The sequence below is a fragment of the Oncorhynchus gorbuscha genome, linkage group LG05 (assembly GCF_021184085.1).
Source record: "Oncorhynchus gorbuscha isolate QuinsamMale2020 ecotype Even-year linkage group LG05, OgorEven_v1.0, whole genome shotgun sequence".
Taxonomy (NCBI): domain Eukaryota; kingdom Metazoa; phylum Chordata; class Actinopteri; order Salmoniformes; family Salmonidae; genus Oncorhynchus; species Oncorhynchus gorbuscha.
In genome coordinates this window covers 59645101-59664678 of record NC_060177.1, presented here as the reverse complement: position 1 = coordinate 59664678, position 19578 = coordinate 59645101, and the positions used below count along the sequence as shown (strand labels likewise).

General features: G+C 43.0%; 2 protein-coding genes across 2 annotated transcripts; both read left to right on the top strand.

The window, feature by feature from the left end:
- The first annotated feature begins 649 nt into the window (after positions 1–649).
- LOC124035180 (beta-crystallin B3-like) lies at positions 650–4590 on the top strand. The gene is made up of 6 exons (XM_046348607.1): positions 650–743; positions 1519–1617; positions 1811–1929; positions 2122–2254; positions 2585–2727; positions 4184–4590. Exons 2-6 carry the CDS (start codon positions 1543–1545, stop codon positions 4425–4427), a joined length of 714 nt encoding a protein of 237 aa, XP_046204563.1. The 5' UTR covers positions 650–743; positions 1519–1542; the 3' UTR covers positions 4428–4590.
- Positions 4591–17354: 12764 nt separating this feature from the next.
- On the top strand, positions 17355–19551 carry LOC124035179 (beta-crystallin B2-like). The gene is made up of 6 exons (XM_046348606.1): positions 17355–17425; positions 17791–17879; positions 18143–18261; positions 18669–18801; positions 18899–19041; positions 19209–19551. Exons 2-6 carry the CDS (start codon positions 17817–17819, stop codon positions 19384–19386), a joined length of 636 nt encoding a protein of 211 aa, XP_046204562.1. The 5' UTR covers positions 17355–17425; positions 17791–17816; the 3' UTR covers positions 19387–19551.
- Positions 19552–19578: the final 27 nt, after the last annotated feature.

The following is a 19578-nucleotide window of genomic DNA, read 5'->3' as shown; positions in this document are numbered from 1 at the left end:
ACTTTGTGACATCAGCTGATGATTGATTGATAGATGAGGGGGAGAAGACGGGTTGGAGAAGGATTTGTTGACACTACACTAATCAAGTCGTTCCATTGAGTGTAATAGTTTCTGCAGTGTTGCTACACTTTGTTGTTTACGTTACGTTGAGTCCATGCCCCTAGAAAATCGACGAATTGAGGCTGTTCTGGGGGATACAACCTGTGAATGCGACAGTGTTGGGAAGGTATACAGAGTCACCTACGTTGTATGATGTCTAAGACTACACACTAAGGATATAGTGAAAGGACGTCAATGTTAGGTTCGTTTTTGGTGAATGGTTTGGTTCCCCATTGTGGATTTGGTGATGTTATTGGGGAGACTGGTGAAGAGGTTTGGTTATGTCTAGACTGCTGGGTGTGGTTAGAGTGTATGCATGGGAGAGGTGTGAGCCTGTGCACCCATTTGTGCTGAGTGTGGCTGTTTGCTGAATCCTCTTGGCTCCCTCTCCGTATGCCCACACACCACGCACTGGCAGCCAGGCAGACGGGCAGGGGAGCGTGTGCCAACACATCTGCCTATTGAGAGGCAGCGTTATGGACACAATGTGAGCGACAGACTTGCTGTATCAACAGCTCCCCCTTTTCTGCTGTTGTGGCCAGAAATAAACCATAAATACCCCCCCCTGCCCTCCAAAGGCTCAACCCCAAACACCAAGTGACACACAGAGAGAGAGGCTACCAATACACAGCAGGCATATCCAGGTAAAAACAGCTTGGTTCTGCACAGCAGGATAACCAGGGTTTTCATTGACCTTTGAACTTTACATGAAAAGAAAAGGAGACTCCACAGCCATGGTTGTTGACAGGGATGGAGAAGGACAGGTTTAATGGAAGGGGTAGGAACCAGAGTTTAGTATTTTAGAGTGAGCTGAGTTGTTTGTGAAACGGGATTGATAGGTTTGTAGAGTTGGTTTAGACAGAATTTGCTATTCTTAAATGTTTTTATTATTAAGGTATGATTGAGCAAATGAGGAGTTTGCAGAATAGAGTATTATGTAATGTGTATTGTTTGTAGTGTTAGGTTTGATTGAGTCAGGGAGTTGCAGAACTGGTTATGATACAGACTGAGGCTTGCAGAGTTGTACATTATAGACAGGGAAAGATGGAATCACTGGAGCTGAAATGTTGTGCATTAGGGTATGAGAATAACATGTATCTTCATGGGAGATGACTCTGGGCCCTAGTTATAGCCTACAGTCAGGAAAAACCCCTGGCCCCAGGACAACGTTAGGGTAGATGAATAGTGGCCTCCTGGAGATAGAAAGGGTAGTACGCAGCCCTCAGGTCCTTATTCTCGGCTCAGTCTGCAACAAAGTGCTCTTCTGCTGTGTGAAGTGAACTCAAATGTTGACTGGTTCAAAGGAGTAAAATGATGCATTGATACTGAGAGGACTGATGGTCATCATTGTGAAATGAATCCCATGATGGTGGTCTGTGTTTCTCCTGTCTCGGTCTCTCTTGATTGTGCTCCTGAAAGAGGAGTAACCAGTGGACCAGGAGGATGTCGGAGCAGCAGAGCGCCCCTGAGCAACTGGCTGCAGGGAAGAGCCAGGGTGGAGCAGGAGCCACTTACAAGGTACTGTATCCTCCCTCTGTTGTCTGTGTATTTCTCCCTATACTCTTGTGATCTTTCTCTTCATTTCATTTTCCCTCCTTTGCCCAGTATTCTATTTTCCATCTGCCCTCTTTTGTATTCCTTACTCCCCTAACATCTTTAAATTGGCAGCTTTACTTTGTCAATATGTCTCTCTTTCCTCACTCTGATCTAGGTGGTGCTGTTTGAATTTGAGAATTTCCAGGGTCGCAAGGCTGAGTTTTCTGCCGAGTGTAAAGATGTTTCAGAGAAGGGCTTGGAGAAGGTGGGCTCTGTGCTGGTTGAGTCTGGCCCGTAAGTACTGGTACATTGGTGTCATTCACAGGCGCACACTTTCTTACACCTAATGAATGTGTTTTCAGGCTCTGTTGTGTTAACAAAAAAAAGGAATACTGCATCTCTGTTACCACATACAGCCAAATACAACATCTTACATGCTGAGGAGAGAGATTCTAACAGCCTCCTCCTTCTCCTCTCTCCTGCCAGATGGGTGGGGTATGACCGCCAGGGGTTTGCAGGTGAGCAGTTTGTCCTGGAGAAAGGAGAGTATCCACGCTGGGACACCTGGACCAACAGCCAGTACAGCTATTCTTTCTGGTCCATGCGGCCTCTCAAAGTGGTGGGTAGCACTTACACAATGTCTCAACATACTCACTGCCCATGTTAACATGTACACCATCTCACCACTCTTCATTCCCTACCAATCTCAATCAACATTCTCTTACCATTTCAGTGCATATTTAGCCTCTCGGTACTCCCGTGTTTATCTCAACACTCTTTAACCATTGCAGAACGCCATGTACATCTCAACAGTCACTTCTCAGCAGATGGCCCTCATTGACTATCTGAATACTCAGTGATTACCTCAAGCCTCTATCTCAAGAGTCAGCTTTCAGTTACCAACATAACACTGTCTGTGTGTGTACATCTCTCAATTTCTCCTCTTTAGGATAGTGCCGAACACAAGCTCCATCTGTTTGAGAGCCCAGGCTTCACTGGTAAAAAGATGGAGATTGTTGATGATGACGTTCCCAGTTTGTGGGGACATGGTTTCCAAGATCGCGTAGCAAGTGTCAAGGCTCTCAACGGAACGTAAGAGCTCCCTTTCACCCGCTCTCAAGTTCTTCCTGTTTCACCTGCCCTCTCTCACTCTCTGTCCTTTGGTATTTTGCGGTTTCTTTCATGTCTCACTTCGTCTCGTTTTTCTTCTCCTGTCTCAAATCAAATGTATTTATTTCGCCCTTTGTACATCAGCTGATGTCACAAAGTGCTGTACAGAAATCCAGCCTAAAACCCCAAACAGCAAGCAATGCAGGTGTAGAAGCACGGTGGCTAGGATAAACTCCCTAGAAAGGCCAAAACCTAGGAAGAAACCTAGAGAGGAACCAGGCTATGAGGGGTGGCCAGTCCGCTTCTGGCTGTGCCGGGTGGAGATTATTACATTTACATTTACATTTAAGTCATTTAGCAGACGCTCTTATCCAGAGCGACTTACAAATTGGTGCATTCACCTTATGACATCCAGTGGAACAGTCACTTTACAATAGTGCATCTAAAACTTAAGGGGGGGGGGGGTGAGAGGGATTGCTTATCCTATCCTAGGTATTCCTTAAAGAGGTGGGGTTTCAGGTGTCTCCGGAAGGTGGTGATTGACTCCGCTGTCCTGGCGTCGTGAGGGAGTTTGTTCCACCATTGGGGGGCCAGGGCAGCGAACAGTTTTGACTGGGCTGAGCGGGAGCTGTACTTCCTCAGTGGTAGGGAGGCGAGCAGGCCAGAGGTGGATGAACGCAGTGCCCTTGTTTGGGTGTAGGGCCTGATCAGAGCCTGGAGGTACTGAGGTGCCGTTCCCCTCACAGCTCCGTAGGCAGAACATTATAACAGAACATGGCCAAGATGTTCAAATGTTCATATATTACCAGCATGGTCAAATAATAATAATCACAGTAGTTGTCGAGGGTGCAGCAAGTCAGCACCTCAGGAGTAAATGTCAGTTGGCTTTTCATAGCCAATCATTAAGAGCATCTCTACCGCTCCTGCTGTCTCTAGAGAGTTGAAAACAGGTCTGGGACAGGTAGCACGTCTGGTGAACAGGTCAGGATTCCATAGCCGCAGGCAGAACAGTTGAAACTGGAGCAGCAGCACAGCCAGGTGGACTGGGGACAGCAAGGAGTCATCATGCCAGGTAGTCCATGCCAGGTAGTCCTGAGGCATGGTCCTACGGCTCAGGTCCTCCGAGAGAGAGAAAGAAAGAGAGAAAGAGAGAATTAGAGAGAGCATACTTAAATTCACACAGGACACCGGATAAGACAGGAGAAGTACTCCAGATATAACTAACTGACCCAAACTGGCCCTAGACACATAAACTACTGCAGCATAAATACTGGAGGCTGAGACAGGAGGGGTCAGGAGACACTGTGGCCCCATCCGATGATACCCCCGGACAGGGCCAAACAGATTCATTATGTGTAAGAAAGTGTGCGCCTGTGAATGACACCAATGTACCAGTATTTACGGGCCAGTCTCATGTCTCTCTGTTCCTTTGTTCTAGATGGGTTGGCTACATGTACCCAGGCTACAGGGGGCGGCAGTATGTGTTTGAGCGTGGAGACTTCAAGCACTGGAACGACTGGGATTCCCCTGCACCACAGATCCAGTCTGTCCGACGTGTGCGTGACATGCAGTGGCACAAGAGGGGGTGTTTCACCATCCCTGCTCCTACCCCTGACCCAGCTCCTGCCCCTGCCCCAGCACCTGAACCCCCTGCCCCCCCTGCCGCCGCTGGGGCCAGCTGAAGAGGACTCTGATCCACCTCCCCCCACTGAGCCTTTTCCATGAGCCTCTTCCTACCATCAGTGCCTGCCCTCTGCCTCATCCTAACCATGGCAAATGCTGCTCCCGCTTAGTGAGAAGTGCTATGTATGTTTTAGTGCCGAATAAAGTTTGAAATTGATTGTGTTTGTTGGTGCTGTTTCTATTGTTGGTACAGGCTGGACAAGAATGGACAGAGATCGGCCTACTTATTCATCTTATCATATTTCTCAGATGCCAAATCACTGTGTCTTGCTTGCAATGAAACGGTCCCTGTTTGCAAACAATTACATCTGAGACATCATTAGGAATCTGAGCATGGTAGTTTCAAAGGTTAGGCCTACCTTCCCACCCCAGAGTAGGTTCTAGCGTAAGCTTTAACGGATGGCTACTCTTCTTCTGTGGCTAAACCCAACGAGAGAAGGTCACAAGTATTTCCCTAAACGCTGTCTGGGTTTAAATATATTCTATTGAAAAGAAAGTGAATTGTTTACTCAATTGATTGTGGCAGAATTAGATTACTTCTCATTTTCTTGTCTCCCTAGCTATAGAAGGTTGTAACTCAGCCTTTGAATGTCAAAGAAATGAAACAATAATATCCCCATTTGCATCGGATTCACGTCTTTCCTGGGTATTTTACAGCTTGTTTCTAGCATAAAGCATCACAAACCAAAGTGCACTGAGTATACCCCCCCCCATTTGCCCTCAGAACATCCTCAAGTCGTCAGGACATGGACTCAACAAAGTGTCGAAAGTGTTCCACAGGGATGCTGGCCCATGTTGACTTCATTGCTTCCCACAGCTGTGCCAAGTTGGCTGGATGTCTTTTGGGTGGTGGACCATTCTTGATACACACGGGAAACTGTTGAGTGTGAAAAACACAGCATCTTTGGAGTTTATGACACAAACCGGTGAGCCTGTCGCCTACTACTATACCCCGTTCAAAGGCACATCAATCTTTTGTCTTGCCCATTCACCCTCTGAATGGCATACATTCACAATCCATGTCTTAATTGTCTCAAGGTTTAAAAATAATTCTTTAACCTGTCTCCTCCCCTTCATCTGCACTGACTGAAGTAGATTTAACAAGTGACATCAATAAGGGATCATAGCTTTCACCTGGATTCACCTGGTCAGTCTGTCATGGAAAGAGAAGGTCCTTAATGTTTTGTACACTCAGTGTAGATCACTTTATACACTGCTCAAAAAAATAAAGGGAACACTTAAACAACACAATGTAACTCCAAGTCAATCACACTTATGTGAAATCAAACTGTCCACTTAGGAAGCAACACTGATTGACAATAAATTTCACATGCTGTTGTGCAAATGGAAAAGACAACAGGTTGAAATTAGAGGCAATTAGCAAGACACCCCCAATAAAGGAGTGGTTCTGCAGGTGGTGACCACAGACCACTTCTCAGTTCCTATGCTTCATGGCTGATGTTTTGGTCACTTACAGCCCAACACCGTGCAGGGTGTTTGGCATTTGCCAGAGAACACCAAGATTGGCAAATTCGCCACTGGAGCCCTGTGCTCTTCACAGATGAAAGCAGGTTCACACTGAACATATGACAGGCGTGACAGAGTCTGGAGACGCCATGGAGAACGTTCTGCTGCCTGCAACATCCTCCAGCATGACAGGTTTGGCGGTGGGTCAGTCATGGTGTGGCATTTCTTTGGGGGGCCACACAGCCCTCCATGTGCTCGCCAGAGGTAGTCTGACTGCCATTAGGTACCGAGATGAGATCCTCAGACTCCTTGTGAGACCATATGCTGGTGCGGTTGGCCCTGGGTTCCTCCTAATGCAAGACAATGCTAGACCTCATGTGGCTGGAGTGTCAGCAGTTCCTGCAAGACGAAGGCATTGATGGTATGGACTGGCCCGCCCGTTCCCCAGACCTGAATCCAATTGAGCACATCTGGGACATCATGTCTCGCTCCATCCACCAACGCCACGTTGCACCACAGACTGTCCAGGAGTTGGTGGATGCTTTAGTCCAGGTCTGGGAGGAGATCCCTCAGGAGACCATCCGCCACCTCATCAGGAGCATGCCCAGGCTTTGTAGGGAGGTCATACAGGCACGTGGAGGCCACACACACTACTGAGCCTCATTTTGACTTGTTTTAAGGACATTACATCAAAGTTGGATCAGCCTGTAGTGTGGTTTACCACTTGAATTTTGAGTGTGACTCCAAATCCAGACCAGGTTAATAAATTTGATTTCCATTGATAATTTTTGTGTGATTTTGTTGTCAGCACATTCAACTATGTAAAGAAAAAAGTATTTAATATGAATATTTCATTCATTCAGATCTAGGATGTATTATTTTAGTGTTCCCTTTATTTTTTGAGCAGTGTATAATTGGATCTGTTTTATTTTATTTTAAATCTTAAACTGACGAAGAGTAGGCTTATGCTTTTTGCCATGTTCTATAATAAAAGGTAGGCCTATGGCATACCTCTCATACCCCCTCAATTCAAGTCTTGGTTTTAACTTAACTGCCCTTCACTGAAATGGAAGGAGTTAGGCTATTTAAATCTATGGACCTCTTATTTCTTAAATAGTACGAAATGGGCTCCAACACAAAGCTGTCTTATTTTTAGTAAAGTCTCATTAAAATGAAGATGGTTTAAATGTATTATGCCTTCTCAAATGTGTCTACTTTCAGCACCATGGACTGTCCATTTCCGATTGTGCCGCAGCTGCTGCTACAAGTTTCAGCACCACAATGTAAGTTCCTCGAATCTGGACAGTGGAGGCCTCAGAGGAGAAGGAGAGGACCATCTGCCTCATAAAAGATGTGAAACATTAAAAAAGTTACAGTTTTTAGATAAAAGTATAATAAATATATTCACGTCACAAATAATTGCTTAAAACACTTTTTTGCAATGAAGGTCTGAAGTAGCCTCAACAGCCATCTGTAGGGTGGCGCTATGGTGTAGCCGGAGGACAGCTACAGTGCTTGCGAAAGTATTCAGGCTTCAAACATAAAGATATAAAACTGTATTTTTTTGTGAAGAATCAACAACAAGTGGGACACAATCATGAAGTGGAACGACATTTATTGGATATTTCAAACTTTTTTAACGAATCAAAAACTGAAAAATTGGGCGGCCAAATTTATTCAGCCCCCTTAAGTTAATACTTTGTAGCGCCACCTTTTGCTGCGATTACAGCTGTAAGTCGCTTGGGGTATGTCTCTATCAGTTTTGCACATCGAGAGACTGAAACTTTTTCCCATTCCTCCTTGCAAAACAGCTCGAGCTCAGTGAGGTTGGATGGAGAGCATTTGTGAACAGCAGTTTTCAGTTCTTTCCACAGATTCTCGATTGGATTCAGGTCTGGACTTTGACTTGGCCATTCTAACACCTGGATATGTTTATTTTTGAACCATTCCATTGTAGATTTTGCTTTATGTTTTGGATCATTGTCTTGTTGGAAGACAAATCTCCGTCCCAGTCTCCGGTCTTTTGCAGACTCCATCAGGTTTTCTTCCAGAATGGTCCTGTATTTGGCTCCATCCGTCTTCCCATCAATTTTAACCATCTTCCCTGTCCCTGCTGAAGAAAAGCAGGCCCAAACCATGATGCTGCCACCACCATGTTTGACAGTGGGGATGGTGTGTTCAAGGTGATGAGCTGTGTTGCTTTTACACCAAACATAACGTTTTGCATTGTTGCCAAAAAGTTCAATTTTGGTTTCATCTGACCAGAGCACCTTCTTCCACATGTTTGGTGTGTCTCCCAGGTGGCTTGTGGTAAACTTTAAACTACACTTTTTATGGATATCTTTAAGAAATGGCTTTCTTCTTGCCACTCTTCCTTAAAGGCCAGATTTGTGCAATATACGACTGATTGTTGTCCTATGGACAGAGTCTCCCACCTCAGCTGTAGATCTCTGCAGTTCATCCAGAGTGATCATGGGCCTCTTGGCTGCATCTCTGATCAGTCTTCTCCTTGTATGAGCTGAAAGTTTAGAGGGACGGCCAGGTCTTGGTAGATTTGCAGTGGTCTGATACTCCTTCCATTTCAATATTATCGCTTGCACAGTGCTCCTTGGGATGTTTAAAGCTTGGGAAATCTTTTTGTATCCAAATCCGGCTTTAAACTTCTTCACAACAGTATCTCGGACCTGCCTGGTGTGTTCCTTGTTCTTCATGATGCTCTCTGCACTTTTAACGGACCTCTGAGACTATCACAGTGCAGGTGCATTTATACGGAGACTTGATTACACACAGGTGGATTGTATTTATCATCATTAGTCATTTAGGTCAACATTGGATCATTCAGAGATCCTCACTGAACTTCTGGAGAGAGTTTGCTGCACTGAAAGTAAAGGGGCTGAATAATTTTGCACGCCCAATTTTTCCGTTTTTGAATTGTTAAAAAAGTTTGAAATATCCAATAAATGCCGTTCCACTTCATGATTGTGTCCCACTTGTTGTTGATTCTTCACAAAAAATACAGTTTTATATCTTTATGTTTGAAGCCTGAAATGTGGCAAAAGGTCGCAAAGTTCAAGGGGCCCGAATACTTTCGCAAGGCACTGTAGTTTCCGACCTGGGTACATTGACTTCAATACAAAACCTAGGAGGCTCATGGTTCTCACCCCCTTTGATAGACTAACACAGTTATTATGACAACTTTTGGAGGACATCCTCCTACCTATCAGAGTTATTGCAGCATGAACTGACATGTTGTCCATCCAGTCAAGGGATCAGAGAATGAATCTAGTACTGAAAGCATAAGCTACAGCTAGCTAGCACTGCAGTGCATAACATGTGGTGAGTAGTTGACTCAAAGAAAGAGAAAGGCAATAATTTAACAGTTTTTAACAAATGTATTTATTTAAAAATGAAGGAGATGCAAGAGAGAGAGAGAGCTAGCTATATTTTGTTGTAATTTATTGCCATCGGGGCCCGCCGGTGTAACTGCTAAACTGCTTGCTGACTGTACACTGTACTGCATGATTGTAGCGGGTTTACTAACGCGTTAGTTCTAGCAACTATGTTGACTATGACATTAGCTAATATGGTGAAAGCAATGTAGGCTGTGTGTGGCGGTTAGCGGTTATGATATTAATGTTTGGCTTGGAAAGTTATTTTAGCCTGGTTATAGACAGCTAATGTGTTGTGCTCTGAAGTCCACACCTGAAGGGAAAAGGTGAGAGGAGGAGAGCGCGTAGATGCGAGAAGGAATTCTACAATGAGCAAAATGTTCATGATGTTTGTATGTGGCTACTATGAAAGTGAACTGTGTTTGCATGTGACCAGGGGTGTCTTCATTCCGCCGATTCTATTGAAAAATATTTCTTAAACGGAAGCAACTGTTGGACTAATGATTACACCCTAGATCAGCTTGGACGTTCTTAGACTACTTATCATATTTAAATGGTTATGAACAACATATCCACTGTCAATCAAACATGGGTATTGTCCTATCAAGGTCAAACACTTGACAGGGAGAGATGTATGTGCATTGGGTCTGAATAGAGGCCTCTATTCATAGAGGATAGACCAGCCCCTCAGTGGTGGGTCATTCTTCTCATTCTCTGTACCTGGCTCAGGTGAGGCCTGCATCAATGTGCTCTTTGCTCTCTGTGATGGAAGCAGAACTTGACACTGATACGGTGTAAAAAATAAACATTTATTTTGAGAGTATTGATGGTCATCATGGTGAAATGTTCAGGTTTCAATGAAATCCCATAATAGTTTATTTCTGTTTGAAATGTGCTATGGTAGAGTAGATGACTGTCTTGGCTGTCTTGATCCATATAAAAGCTAAGGTGTAACATTGCTATTTTAGAGTACTGCACACAGTGACAATCTTGATGGAGGGTCAGGGGCCAAGAAGACACCTGGGAGGAAATGGTCCCACCATCTTTGCACTACAACTCCTGATAATAAATGCAACCGCTTGGGACTGCCACCATGAACGTGTGTATTACACTGTTGTCCAACGTAATAAAAGAGAATCTATTCAAATTGGTACTTGCAAATTGCGATGTAGCCCATGTAAACAATCTATGCACATGTTCTAATTACAGTACCAGGAGTCGACTGTATACGTAGGAGCAGCCTATCGCCGGCTCTTACATCTAGTGCATAATTCGGACAAAATGTCCAGTATATTGGATGTGTGCAAACTCTTCTCCTCTGTCAAATACCTTCCACTGAAAAGTATGAAGTTGTCTTTTGAAAGTTGTCTGAGTGATGTGTTTTGGTGTTGCCTCTGAATACTCTACATAATGTCAGGAAGTACTGTAAGTGGCTGATGAAACTAGCTCAAGATGAAAATGATCAGACAGTGTATTCCAGGTGAAGACAGAAACAGGGCTATGGTTCAGGTAGGTGTCAAGGATCTCCATCTTGGATTCAGCCCATACAGGCCTAGGGTTGTGTAAATACCTTTGAGTGCCAATATATTTACTATTCAATAAACTACATTTCAACCACATATCTCATTTTGCTCTATTAATTGCCCCATTCCAACATGTGCATGTTGACACAACCACACAATCCATACCTTAAGCCAAGTTTATCCAGTGCAATGCATTTGATTCAATTCACAGCACCGTACAATTTCCATCTGTGCACTCAGCCTGGTCTCATACACTAGTAACATTGTAACATAGTAAATGTAAATCAGGGATTTTCAAATTAGTATGATATGTTACATCTGGTATGGTTACATAAGAGTAATACAGATTGTTACTTAAGGCAAAGACCTGAATCTCATCACAGACAATTTTAGTTTTTTAGCAACTTTTGAACTACTTACTACTTTTAGTTACTTTGCAACTACTTAGCATGTTAGCTAACACTTCCCATAATCCTAACCTTAACAATTTTAGCTAACCCTTCCCCTAACCCTAACCTTTTAACCTAATGCCTAAACTTAACCAACAATCCCTAGCCTAGCTAACGTTAGCCATCTAGCCAGAATTCGTAACATATCATACGTTTTAAAATGGGTAACGATTGTACATTTAGCAAATTAGTAACATATTGTACATTTTACAAATTCATAACATATCTTATGAATTGTAATTCATAACATATCATAAAAAATGGGTGATGGACATCCACAAATTAATACATACCATGCGAAACGTAACATATCATGGAGTGACTCCGATTTACCTGCAGAATAATCCGAAATGCTCTGAGACCAGGTTGCAGCACTAGGTCTACCTCTGATTTCTCCAACCATGGGCCTACCACTGGTTCCGGTTTACCACTGTCACATTCATTACCTCCAACCAACTACAAATACTCTACCAACAATATTAACTTCTACCAATTGACAATAATATCTACATGCAATTTCCTCCAGTCGCTGCATTCAACCAGTGAAACACTAAACCCTCTTGTTGACAGCTCACATTGGTGTGCAACTCTGCTCTTCCCTTCTGCCAACTGGAGAAAGCTGGCTTGTCAAGTCGCAACCTTTGCTCTCTCCACTACTCTCTCCTCTTCTATCCTATCATCTCTCCCTTCTGCTCAATCCTTCTGTCTACTGACGCCTCGAACATATTCTTCTCCTTTTGCGCATCATTTTACTTTAACATAGGTTGTTTTGACAGATTTTCTTGTGTTGTTACATGTACATTCTACACACATTTGACATACATGGCACTTTTATTTATTTTATTTTGTACAGTAGTTATATAACAAGAAGAAAGTCATTTGATATTTTGATATACAGTTGAAGTTGGAAGTTTACATACACTTAGGTTGGAGTCATGAAAACTCATTTTTTAACCAATCAACAAATTTCTTGTGAAACTATAGTTTTGGCAAGTCGGTTAGGACATCTACTTTTTGCATGACACGAGTCATTTTTCCAACAATTGTTTACAGACAGATTACTTCACTTATAATTCACTGTATCACAATTCCAGTGGGTCAGAAGTTTACATATACTAAGTTGACTGTGCCTTTAAACAGCTTGGAAAATTCCAGAAAATGATGTCCTGGCTTTAGAAGCTTCTGATAGGATAATTGACATAATTTGAGTCAATTGGAGGTGTACCTGTGGATCTATTTCAAGGCCTACCTTCAAACTCAGTGCCTCTTTGCTTGACACCATGGGAAAATCAAAAGAAATCAGCCAAGACCTCAGAAAAAAAATAATTGTAGACCTCCACAAGTCTGGTTCATCATTGGGAGTAATTTCCAAACGGCTGAAGGAACCACTTTCATCTGTACAAACAATAGTATGCAAGTATGAACACCATGGGACCACGCAGCTGTCATACCGCTCAGGAAGGAGACGCGTTCTGTGTCCTAGTGATGAGCGTACTTTGGTGAGAAAAGTACAAATCAATCCTAGAACAACAGCAAAGGACTTTGTGAAGATGCTGGAGGAAACAGGTACAAAAGTATCTATATCTACTGTAAAACGAGTCCTATATTGACTTAACCTGAAAGGCCGCTCAGCAAGGAAGAAGCCACTGCTCCAAAACCGCCATAAAAAAGCCAGACTACAGTTTGCAACTGCACATGGGGACAAAGATTATACTATTTGGAGAAACAAAACTGCTTGGCCATAATGACCATTGTTATGTTTGGAGGGAAAAGGGGGAGGCTTGCAAGCCAAAGAACACCATCCCAACCGTGAAGCACAGGGGTGGCAGCATCATGTTGTGGGGGTGCTTTGCTGCAGGAGGGACTGGTGCACTTCACAAAATATATGGCATCATGAGGGAGGAAAATGATGTGGATATATTGAAGCAATATCTCAAGACATCAGTTAGGAAGCTATGCTTGGTTGCAAATGGGTCTTCCAAATGGACAATGACCCCAAGCATACTTCCAAAGTTGTGACAAAATGACTTAAGGACAACAAAGTCAAGGTATTGGCGTGGCCATCACAAAGCCCTGATCTCAATCCTATAGAAGATTTGTGGGCAGAACTGGTAAGGTATGTGCGAGCAAGGAGGCCTACAAACCTGACTCCGTTACACCAGCTCTGTCAGGAGGAATGACTCCAACCAACTTATTGTGGAAGGCTACCCTAAATGTTTGACCCAAGTTAAACAATTTAAATGGCAATGCTACCAAATACTAATTGAGTGTATGTAAACTTCTGACCCACGGGGAATGTGATGAAAGAAATAAAAGCTGAAATAAATCATTCTCTCTATTATTCTGACATTTCACATTCTTAAAATAAAGTGGTGATCCTAACTGACCTAAGACAGGGAATTTTTACTTGAATCAAATGTCAGGAATTGTGAAACTGAGTTTAAATGTATTTGGCTAAGGTGTATGTAAATGTCAGACTTCAACTGTACATTACATCTAGATAGTACCTATACATCGTGTTTTCAGTCATAACTTTTATAGATCATGAGCTTTTAAACCCATCCCTCAGGTACTCTCAGTCCATCCCACCTATCTTCATAAACTACTCTCATATGATTGCCATGAGCCATATATTTTTCAACTGTGCTGTGATGTTTCACAAATTCTGAAGCTGTCTAATTGCATACTATCTAAAGATTGTAAGTTAAAGATAAATATTTTTACTAAAAGTATTATTATATTGTTGATTGATTGACTATGGTTTTCCAAATCTCCCAATAGTGCTATTTGTAAGGTTAATTTTAGATCATTGTTGTGTTTTTTTAAACCATTCCTGAACATGTGACCAGAAACAAGCTACATAGAAGCAATAGCAAAATAAGTGATCTAATGTTTCTGTCTCTTCAAAGCTGACATGGTTGTATGCCCCATATACATAACATTATGTTTGTGACAAGAATTTTGTATAATAATTTAAATAGAAAAACTCTTAAGTTTTGAATCAAGCGTTGTTTTGCATATCAGTTTATAAACCATGTACCACGGAATCGGCACATCGGAAAATCTCTTCCCAACTATTATGCCGCGGTCAACATCTTGGTCCTCAAGTAAAACTGACATTTGTATTTATTTAGTCAATGTTGGTCTTTAATAAACAAACCAGTTTCCTATCTGTCTTTTCTGGAAGATGAAACTGGAATTGCAACCAGTTTTTATGGCATGTTTAAGAAAGGGGAATATTTTGAAAAAGGGGTGAGATGTTGTAATCTGGATAAAAGGAAATAGGCCATTTCTGAAGGGATGAAATATATGTACTACTCTCCTCGAGAACCGGTTCAAGTTTAATTATAATTTTTGTATGATTTATGCTTTTCGTGATAGGTTTAATGCTTCAATATTTATGAAATGTAGCCCCCGAACTCATATTAATAATATAAATAAGCATGTTTTATTTTGTCTGGCTACCCTTCCAAATAAAGTGAAAGACAAATCGTTCAGCGTAGACAGGGCCATAAGTAAATAGGTCAACTGGGATGGATATGATTAAATAATTAATCAGGTTGAATTTTCCACAAATAGACAGGTATTTACCTGTCCATGGTAGCAAGATCGTATCTATTTTTGCAAATTTCTGTTTGAGTAAATCCCTTTATTTCTTTCGGACTATGTCCACTTCACTGTAAAACCATTTTATTGGTCAAATACACGGTAGGTTGGCAGCACAGGTCCTAATCCAGGCACTTGTCATCTCTGGTTAAGGCTACTGCAACTCTCTGTTGGCTGCGCTCCCTGCTTGTGCCATCAAACCCCTGCAATTTATCCAGAACGCCGCAGCCCACCTGGTGTTCCCATGTTTTCCAATGTCACCCAGCTTCTCTGCACACCCCTCTGGCTTCCAGTCGACACTCGCATCCACAACAAGACCATGGTATTTGCCTACAGAGCAGCAAGGGGCACCTCCCTACCTTCAGGCTATGCTCAAACCCTACACCCAAACCTGAGCACTTCATCCTTCCAGCTCTGGCCTACTAACATTGACTTTGCTGATAACTACTTTTGAGGGAAAATGTATACTGAGCAAAAATATAAACTCAACATGTAAAGTGTTGGTCCCGTGTGTTATGAGCTGAAATAAAAGATCCCAGAAATGTTAAATATGCACAAAAAATGTATTTCTCTCAGATTTTGTGCACAAATTTGTTTACATCCATGTTAGTGAGCATTTACATTTACATTTACATTTACATTTAAGTCATTTAGCAGACGCTCTTATCCAGAGCGACTTATAAATTGGTGCATTCACCTTATCTAATTTACCGTGATAATCCATCCACCTGACATGTGTGGCATATCAAAAAGCTGATTAAACAACATGATCATTACACAGGTGTACCTTGTGCTGTGGCCAATAAAATGCCCCTGAGTTTTGAGGGAGCATGCAACTGGCATGCTGAATGCCATTTCTCTACCATAAGTCACCTCCATCGTCATTTTAGAGAATTTGGCAGTATGTCCAACCGGCCTCACAACTGCAGACATGTGTAATCACACCAGCCCAATAGCTCCACACACAGTTTCTTCACCTATGGGATGGTCTGAGACGAGCCTCCCAGACAGTTGATGAAACTGTGGGTCTACACAACCGAATAATTTCTGCACAAACTCTCAGAAACCATCTCAGGGAAGCTCATCTGCCTGCTCCTCGTCCTTACCAGGTTCTTGACCTGACTGCAGTTTGGCATTGTAACCAACTTTAGTGGGCCAATGCTCACCTTCAATGGCCACTGGCATGCTGAAGAACTGTGCTCTTCATGGATGAATCCCGGTTTCAACTGTATTGGGCAGATAGCAAACATCTTGTATAACATCATGTTGGTAAGCGGTTTGCTGATGTCATTGTTGTGAACAGAGTGCCCCATGGTGGCGGTGGGGTTTTGGTATGGGCAGGCATAAGCCACAGGCAACGAACACACAACTGCATTTTCTCAATGGCAATTTGAATGCACAGAGAAACCATGACGAGATCATGAGGCCCATTGTTGTGCCATTCATTCGTCACTATCACCTCATGTTTCAGAATGATAATGAACGGCCCCATGTCACAAGGATCTGTACACAATTCATGGAAGCTGAAAATGTTCCAGTTCCTCCATGACCTGCATACTCACCCGACATGTCACCCATTGAGCATGTTTTGGATGCTCTGGATTGACGTGTGCAACAGCGTGTTCCAGTTACTGACAATATTCAGCAACTTCGCACAGCCATTGAAGAGGAGTGGGACAACATTCCACAGGCCACAATTAACAGCCTGATCAACTCTGTGCGAAGGAGATGTGTCGGGCTGCATGAGGCAAATGGTGATCACACCAGATACTGTCTGGTTTTCTAATCCACGCCCCTACCTTTTTTAAAGGTATCTGTGACCAACAGATGCATATCTGTATTCCCAGTCATTTGAAATCCATAGTTTAGGGCCTAATGAATATATTTCAATTGACTGATTTCCTTATATTAACTTTAACTCTAATTGTTTTAATGTTGCGTTTATATTTTTGTTCAGCGTACTTGCTAGGACTGTGATAGGTGGTTGTCTCTCCAAGCTATCTTAAGATTAAGAATGCACTAATTGTAAGTAACTCTGGAAAGAGCATCTGCTAAATGACTCAAATGTATAAAGTAAACTATCTCCACTAGAAATGATTGCCAATAACGACCCAATGACTGTTTACAATGTTAACCATGATTCCTATGTAAGAGTTAACTGAAATACTAGGTTTTGTGAGTTAAATCAGTCCCTTTCTATCAATTTGGCACTCTCCCTTCTCTATCTCATTCTCTTACTCTCTCCCTCTCTGGTGGTCCAGGCATACAGGCAGCTCTCATTGTAAGTGTGGGACTCTTGGCACTGGTTGTGCTGAATCATGTGGATATCGAACAATGACCGGCTGGACAAAATTGACAACTAATGAAATAACTTTGAGGGGGAGTGAGAAGGGGGGCCAGGTAGAGCGGTGACCCCACAGTCCCGTAATGCTCAGCCTATTGCAGGCTGATCAGGAGGGTGGCTTGGATGCAGAGGAGTGTTGGCAGAGTTTCCACCCCTGAGCGCGCCGTATATATTGAGCTCGGCATGCCATCAGAAACACACTGGCACAGACACGTACTGGTAAGAGATTCACATCCATCGCTCTCCACATTATTTATTTAAAAAATAATTTTGATCCAACTTTGTCTAGATTTTTTTAACAAACAGGTTAGTTTATTATTTTATGTTGGGTTAACATAATTATTTGTCATTATACATAAAACTATTTCACTTACAAACAAATCAATTAACAGGAGGACTGTTTCCATTTAACTGTTTTTGTTGGACTATATTTTGGGAGGGGACTTTTTTTTTACATACATGAGAGAACCAGCTTCGTGCAGAATTTAACTGCAGATTTTCTGGCACTATTATTGAATGTTTTTGCTACTATCCTATCAAACTGCAAACTACTGGACCCTAAAAATATGTTATTCTCTGTACAGTTTCATCATAACCCATCCGGTTCACTATGGCCACAGACCACCAGAAACCTGCATCCAAGCAGCAGCAGCCAGGCACTAGTGCTTTCAAGGTGAGGGGAGAGGGGGAGAGGGGGAGAGGGGGAGAGGGGGAGGGGGAGGCAGAGGAAGGGCAGGGCAGAGGAGGGCAGGAAAGAAGGATGGGTAATGGTGGGGCAGGGCATGATAGATCAGGGACAATGACACACTGCAAGATTTTTCAAAGCAAAAGTTACACAGTACTCAACATAATTTCCCGATACAACTTGAGATGCCGACAGGCCGAGCATTGCAAGGAGACCTAAACATACATTTTGTCTCTCCCTGTCTTCCACAGTTGACCATCTATGAACAGGAGAACTTCCAGGGGCCTTGCCATGAGCTGACTGGTCCCTGTAACAACCTCCAGGAAGCAGGCGTGGAGAAAGTGGGCTCCATACTGGTGCTGTGTGGACCGTAAGTGTGGCTCAGAGATAGTATGATAGAGAGAGGGAAAGAGAGAGAGGAAGTATGAGGATCAAGATGTTGACCGCGGCGCAAAAAAAAACAGAATGATAGACGGTCGCAAACAAAGCGGGTTAGGTAAAGGTGTGTGATTGTCTGTGTGTGTGGTGGGAGTGGGTAAATATGGTGTGATTATCAAACAATAGAAAAAGAAATGGGATTGGTGATTGGACAAATTAAAATGGTTCTGTACAGGAAAACAAACACTTCCAAACCATTCCATAACACAAATATAGTCACTTGCATTGTGCACAAGGCACAGTATGTTCATTCACCTTTAATCTTGTTTTTGTCATCCTTCACTTTCCCCCTCCATCACCTTGTGCCCTCCTCACCTTTACTTGTCTATGCTTTCTCAGATGGGTGGGATACGAGCAGGCTAACTGTAAGGGGGAGCAGTATGTGTTTGAGAAGGGGGAGTATCCTCGCTGGGATTCCTGGACTAACAGCAGACGTAGCGACAACATCTTTGCATTCCGCCCCATTAAAGTGGTAACACAGCACCCCCTTCGCTACTACAACACAAATCAGCCATTTTGTAGATTCTCTGTGACTGTTTCTTATAGTGTGTTTTCTATTCTCCTCATAGGACAGCCAGGAGCACAAGATTGTCCTTTATGAAAACCCCAGTTTTGCGGGGAAGAAGATCGAGATCATAGATGATGATGTCCCCAGCTTCCACGCACACGGATATCAAGAGAAGGTCTCCTCTGTCAGAGTTCAGAGTGGCACGTGAGTCTGTCCGCCAACAGCAGTTATATCTGCCCCAAATTTACTATATTGCTATTTTCTCCTAATTGCATGTATCTTATCTCCACGGCTTTCTTCTCTAAATACTTTTCTAATTTTTGTTTCTCTCCCATTCCATGACTCTCACGCCTCTGTTGGTTGTGTACCAGTTGGGTGGGGTACCAGTATCCTGGCTACAGAGGCTATCAGTACCTGTTTGAAAAGGGTGAATACAAGGACAGTGCTGAGTTTGGTGCCCAGTTCCCTCAGATCCAGTCTGTCAGGCGCATCCGAGACATGCAGTGGCACCAGAGGGGAGCTTTTCACCCTGCCGCCGGCGCCAACTAAGCTTAAATGACTCTTTCCTGCACCAAGCCCTGACCCCTGCAATCCTGCTACTTCACACACTTATCCCCCCTCACCTACTCAAAATTGCATTTGATGCCTATTGCCATTGTTTCCGTAGCACCATCCTTTAAAACAAACTAATAAATCCTTGTTGCTTCCATTTCATGTGGTCGTGTGACTCAACTTTGTTCT

What these genes read in the sequence shown, in the direction of transcription:
- LOC124035180 (XM_046348607.1), top strand. Translation starts at nt 1,543, where the DNA reads ATGTCGGAGCAGCAGAGCGCCCCTGAGCAACTGGCTGCAGGGAAGAGC. An exon ending in GAGCAGGAGCCACTTACAAG is followed by an intron (nt 1,618 to 1,810) that starts GTACTGTATCCT and finishes ACTCTGATCTAG; the next exon opens with GTGGTGCTGTTTGAATTTGA. An exon ending in GTGCTGGTTGAGTCTGGCCC is followed by an intron (nt 1,930 to 2,121) that starts GTAAGTACTGGT and finishes CTCTCCTGCCAG; the next exon opens with ATGGGTGGGGTATGACCGCC.
- LOC124035179 (XM_046348606.1), top strand. Translation starts at nt 17,817, where the DNA reads ATGGCCACAGACCACCAGAAACCTGCATCCAAGCAGCAGCAGCCAGGC. An exon ending in ATACTGGTGCTGTGTGGACC is followed by an intron (nt 18,262 to 18,668) that starts GTAAGTGTGGCT and finishes ATGCTTTCTCAG; the next exon opens with ATGGGTGGGATACGAGCAGG. An exon ending in CATTCCGCCCCATTAAAGTG is followed by an intron (nt 18,802 to 18,898) that starts GTAACACAGCAC and finishes TTCTCCTCATAG; the next exon opens with GACAGCCAGGAGCACAAGAT.